Source organism: Doryrhamphus excisus, chromosome 19, assembly GCF_030265055.1.
Source record: "Doryrhamphus excisus isolate RoL2022-K1 chromosome 19, RoL_Dexc_1.0, whole genome shotgun sequence".
Classification (NCBI taxonomy): domain Eukaryota; kingdom Metazoa; phylum Chordata; class Actinopteri; order Syngnathiformes; family Syngnathidae; genus Doryrhamphus; species Doryrhamphus excisus.
Genome location: NC_080484.1, coordinates 10873454 through 10879453, shown reverse-complemented (window position 1 = coordinate 10879453; position 6000 = coordinate 10873454). Strand labels below are relative to the sequence as shown.

The window sequence follows — 6000 nt, the reverse complement described above, 5'->3', positions numbered from 1 at the left end:
ACAATTGTTTTGAGACTACATTTCTATATGCTACAAAGCAGTATGGTTACCTATGACCCTGTCGATATCTAAACATTACGCACGAAGAAGAATACTCCGACCCATTGTTAGTTGTGTATACTACACACATGCTTTTGTGCTTATACTGCATTAGTGGCTGCAATATCATCACCAATTCAAACTGAAATTGTTAATTCAATACTGGATTTATGCCTATACAAACACGATACCGGCATACTTTTAATAACATTTCATAAAAATCACATTATTTTGGGCGTAATTACATCATATGAACACAAGGGGGCCATATTGGAGTTCTTTGCTGTTTTTGGCTCGCACGTTGAATTTCACAGCAATAAGAAGCATTCTTGTGCATTTTTTACAAGGAAATACCTGAGAATAACTTATGCAAAGTGATTAAAACATGTCTGATACACTGATATTATTTAATATTGTGGTCATGAATACCTTAATGTATAAATTCACATTGTTGTCTTTCAAATAGCTTTGACTACATATATACAGTATGCGTTCATGTGACTGATTGGCTGCACACTGTTCAGACAGAGATGTGTTACATGATACGTCTTCCGGGTCAAATGTATGTCTAGTATGTGAAAACTGAGCTGTTTCCACAAAGGAACCTTGACAACTGAGATGGTGGAGGCCTGACAATGGATGATCAACATTTGTGCGTGGTCCACATGACTGCAGACACTATCTGGAAGGGATCTACTGTATAATTTAGTGTCTTTCTAATTCACTCCCTGGTGGCACTGTTGATTTGCACAGTAAAAGCCCATGCACAAGGAATAGGAATTGGCTGACAATATTTGCTGGTATATTGTTTAAATGTGTCTTGTGGTGTTTATCTGTTGTTTGAGTTATATTTGTGTTGCACACCTGCTGCAAAATAAATGTTAGTGTCATAAAGTTTGAATGTTGTTTGTTTGAATCTTTAGGCCTAGGCGGTACCAATATTTTAAGATTGTATTTATGCTGGAAAACACATTGGCATTGTTATTATTTCAAAATGTTTTTTTTTAGGGAATCGCATGTTTACGTGACGTAATACCCGCTGCGCCATGTTACCATCGTGGCGTTGGGAAAACTTCTGCAGCCCAGGGGGGAAAGCTTGCAGATAAAAATGTCATGTAAGCCAAGTGTCAGTGTCCAGCATTGTGCTTCCTGTCTGTATTTTCAAAATAAATTTTAAACACGATTCTAATATCGTACTATATAGGAAATGATGAGTAAATAATTAGAAGTATTGTAGAATTATTGTAGCACAATTAAGGAGTGAGTCGCTACCCGGCAAAACTATCATTTTCACCGTCACGAGCCATTTTGTATTTTACTTTGAAAAACATGCCACAACACTTCCGCTTTGTTTCCATTTCTTGACAATCGATTGTCGCCAAAAGGCTGAAAACACTAACAGGAACAAAGTTAGGAGTCGCTGCTTTCTCCACATGCACAAAAAACTTTTCATTTCCAAACAGGTCAGCTTCTTGTTTCTTTTCAACACCTCAACCGCTGGATTACCACGAAAAAGGCGTACGAGTTTGGGATTTTCAGGCATACTTGTCGTGGATGTGCTTTGGGAGTTTCTCGTGAATTACTGAGCGTGGAAAAGAGAGTTTTAATGCACCTAAATGGCTTAAATCCTCAACAGAAAGTTTTATTTTTACACTTGCCATTACTCCACTTCTCACTTTTTGGACTTACTCGTTCGGTTTGGATTTAATTAGTGGCAGAAGGAACCCGTCTTCTTACTCGCTGGTGACAGCAGAGGTGAGTGTCTTTTTTGGGTGGTAAAGTAATTAAATGCATCAATTTAAACCTTCACATTTACCCTACAGGTCATGCATTCTTCTCATTTAGAAATTAAGTAGGTACTGCAACGGTTGTCTCCCTTCACTTGTGTGTCACTTTGTAGCCAACCTTAAGAGTCTCCTACGAAGAGGAACTGGACTTGTGACAAATTAAAGGGAAAGTAAATTCGAAGCAGTGATTTTAAAACCCAGAGGACCTCGAGGGAGGCACAGCAGCTTGAGGAAAATGAAGAAAAGCATTTTTTTCCAAACCTGCTAAGCTAACTTTCGCTCTGTCAATAGAAAAATGAATGTATTTGATGAGTTCTTGCAGTGGGAGGGTAAACAGAGTCTGGAAGAGCCAGAAATCAGATTTTTGTGCAGGCAGACTAAGGTTGGGTCATACAGCAAATTGCGATATCAAGTAAAACACACAGCCTGTGTTCCCTACACTGATATTGATACCGATCATGCGTTCAAGGACCTCTGAACAAAGTGGGAAATCTCACTGCTTGACAAAAAACCATAATTCGTAAAGCATCGAGAATTAAACTAAAATTAAAAACATATACTCAGACATCCCACCCCATCCACGTCTTAAAGTAGAGGTGCTCAGCCCACCAGAGACCTGGAGGCACCCTCCTGCAAAAGACATCTCCTTTTTTTTCATGTTAGACAGATGCTGATATGAAGGCTCTGGAGAGGACCACTCCCATCACAGGGCACCTATGTGCTCACCTCATAACATCCCTGGAGCCCCCTCACTGTTTGCTTCATGCGTGTTTACATTATCATGCCTGCCTTTTGTGCTATTTTGGGTTCTTGCATCACCCAGAAAGTGTCTCCTTTCATGGTCAATCAATTTAGACATGTAAAACTGTAACAACATATATAAAAAAAAGCCCCAAAAATGAAGGTCAATTAAGGTCAACATGTCAATTAAACCCATTACGTACCCAAAGAGTGCTGACTCTAAGGAACAGCCCAGCCACCACATAGAGGACGCTCATTCTGAAATCATCCTGTCATTTTGGTCACTTCTTCTAGTGTAGGATGAGAAACACTGTCATCCAGGAAAAACTCGCTCCTCCACATGGAGAGGAGCCAGATGAGGTAGCTCAGACATCTAGTTAGAATGCCAGGGAGGCGTCTGGGAGGTATCAGGACACGTACAACCAGTTAGGAGGCCTCTGGGAAGACCTGGGACGTCAGAGATTTGGACAAAGTAGATGGGGACGTCCGGCCTTCTCGGCTTAGGCTGCTGCTGCCTCTGCGACTCATCCTCGGATAAGCGGAAAAAGATGGATGGGTGATTTTACCCCAAGAATAGCTCTTAAAGGTCCACAGTTATGCATTTTCATGATGTTCTCACGGTACGGAGAACGAGTGGTTAGCGTGTAGGCCTCACAGTTAACAGTTAGGAGACCCGAGTTCGATTCCACCCTCGGCCATCTCTGTGTGGAGTTTGCATGTTCTGCACTATAGCCGTATGTGGTAGATACATGACACATACAGAGTCAAAACATCAGTGGCCAGAGAGTTTGTTTGACATGACAAAGAACATCTGCAGTCAGTCTATGGCTTGAAAATCAGCAAGTTACACGCCCGCTCTGCATGCTTTTCTTGCATGTTCTTGCACATAGACCGTCCATAGGAGCCCGTACGACCGGTTGGGACCTAGGCTTTGTTTAAGGTAGTTGAAAAGTATTGTAATATGGGACTTTTAGTCGCCAACCATTCAAACAATGGACACTTTGATGTTGCAATAACAACTCACAATTGTTACCCTCGTGTATGCATTCCAAGAGTGTCAGCCTAAGGCTGTGTCTTCATGAGTGTGTCCTTATCAACCATGATGACAGAACAGGAAGTCATCCTTTCAATGCTCACGCAATCTTCATTCAAGCTATTTTTTGTCTTTTTTTTCTGAGTTGTAAATGAGTTGATGTGATGGTGTATCAAAGTTTAATATTGATTCCTACTTGCAGGTAACGGACAATCAAACCTCAGATTGATCTGTGCCATGGCGTCGCTTGGCGACATGGCGGAGGGCGGAGCCAACGAGGAGTTCAGTGACATCATTAAGTCGAGATCAGGTATGTTGCTGCGTTTTTGTTTTAACTATAGATGTTGCTCCATTGTCTTGAAAACGTGATGACATAAAACACCCACTCATGGGATCACTTCCTGTTGGGAAGTAGAGATAGAGGAATGGGGATGCGTTCAAAGTCCTCACCTTAAATGTAACCATTATAATACTCTTCAGGCACAAAGACACAGCAGGATGCCTAACAGATGACTGGACTCTCATACTGTATATACAACAATAAAATCCGCTACTTGAATACAAATATGCTTTCCCACTCAGCTGTGAACTAGTTTTTCCTATTCTATCGCACTCTCTGCGTCAGAAAGCAAGTTGAGTCCACGCCAGGAATTCCTCAGTCCCGACGCACTTTGTAATTTACGTTTGTGTCCAGACCACAATGGCTGCCCTCTCCAAGATTCGGGTTTCCTAGCAACCCTTCCCAAAGTAATGTTTTCTTTAATGGCAAAGCAAGGGTGAAAATTTGGCACCTATTCTTAGTTGCTGACACCAAAACACATCAACCAATATACAGGAAAAGTTGGTCAACAGTGTGTGTGTGTGTGTTGGGATTGTTTAGTCACAGCTTTAAACTGCAGTGCGTGTATGTTTAATGTAGATGGTGTGTGTGTGTGTGTGTGTGTGTGTGTGTGTGTGTGTGGTGGGCAGGTGGACGGATGTTTTTGCAGCTGAGACGAGCCCTTTAAGAAAACACACATAGTAGCATCATTACTGATTGACAGAATGTCATCTATGGTCATCCTGATCTTTGGACGAGCCCATTCATTCTCTTATTTGGAATTTTCTTTATCTAAGCTGCGGTCCATACATACTTTATGCAAATAAACGGCTGTTGATTGACATACAGTACTGTATATATCCGGAAACTTGTTATTCAATCCCACAATGCAGCAGGTGTTGGGAGCTAAATGTTGTGTTGGGGGGGAAGGACTCTGCTCTTTCACCACAGGGAGGTTTGTTGACAGTGCTCTAGCTGGTCGCAGACACACTCCTTTCTGGGATGCTGTTGAACTCCTACTGTGGATTTAGAAACAATACATGCAGTAGTTGACAATACATGGATACATAGTAGGCATGCTAGTTTATGCTGCCGATTCCGATACTGATCCTCCATAAGTGAGATTGGCCGTAATTCAGTGTCCAAGTCTCCAACCTTGGTGGAAAACATTATGGACACCCCTTGGTTATGGCCGAGACCGGGGTGTTCAAAGTGTGCGCCGAGGGCCATTTCTGGTCCGCAGAACATTATAAAAGTATAATTAACAAGAACATTAAAAAGAAAAATGGAAAAATCAACAGTAATATTCAAGAATAAAGTCCAAATATTAAGAGAAAAAAGTTAGAGGAAAAAGTATCAGCCGTAATATGATGTGAAACCCAAAAAAATTGTAATTTCTGTAATTTCTGTAATTAGTATGGGGAAAAAAGTTACAATATTATTGAAATTAAGTCAAAACATAATGGGAATAAAGTCATAATATTAGGATGATTATGTTTAGGAAGAGTATTTAAGAGATTATTTAAGAAAAAAAATCAAATACCAAAATATTTGGTGGATAATCAATTTAATCATCGATTAATTGTGCCACCTCCTGACTTGATTAATCACATCCTCAAGCAGTTGTTGTATAAAGGAGATGTACTCTGCGACTTCAACCCACAGATACTTTTGGTTCAGGCTAAGCTAGTTTGCTGTCCAAATAAGTGGTAGAACTTGGTTAAGCTATTTCCACGCAGTCTTTTTCCAATGAATAGTTGAAGGAAGTTTAACTAAATGCCCAGCAGAATTTCAAAAAATAAAATAAAACAAAGAAAAAGCAAAACAGACAGACATAAATGTCTTAGACTTTGGGGAATTGGAATTGGAACCTGACCCTGTCTTTTTTTTTCCTCTGTCTTGCCACTCAGCTTAGTGGATATTTTGCCATCTGCTTGTACTTTTACGTTTGGGTGTGACGTGAAACACAATGACGACGCTGCAGCTGACAAGAGGAACATGATTGTCGCCAAATGGAGGGTGCGGCTTGAAGATTTCTGGTGTCTGGATGGATCGTGTCTTTGGATGTGTTCCAGCTTCTG

General features: G+C 40.8%; 1 protein-coding gene across 2 annotated transcripts in view; it reads left to right on the top strand.

The window, feature by feature from the left end:
- The first annotated feature begins 1416 nt into the window (after window positions 1–1416).
- Window positions 1417–6000, top strand: part of utrn (utrophin) — a 116177-nt gene continuing 111593 nt past the window's right edge. For both annotated transcript variants that reach the window (XM_058055994.1, XM_058055990.1), the window contains exons 1-2: window positions 1417–1794; window positions 3803–3910. Coding sequence is in view for 1 of the 2 variants with exons in the window: in XM_058055990.1 (XP_057911973.1) it covers window positions 3838–3910 (73 nt within the window). In the remaining variant the exon portion in view is untranslated. The remainder of the gene's footprint in view (window positions 1795–3802; window positions 3911–6000) is intronic.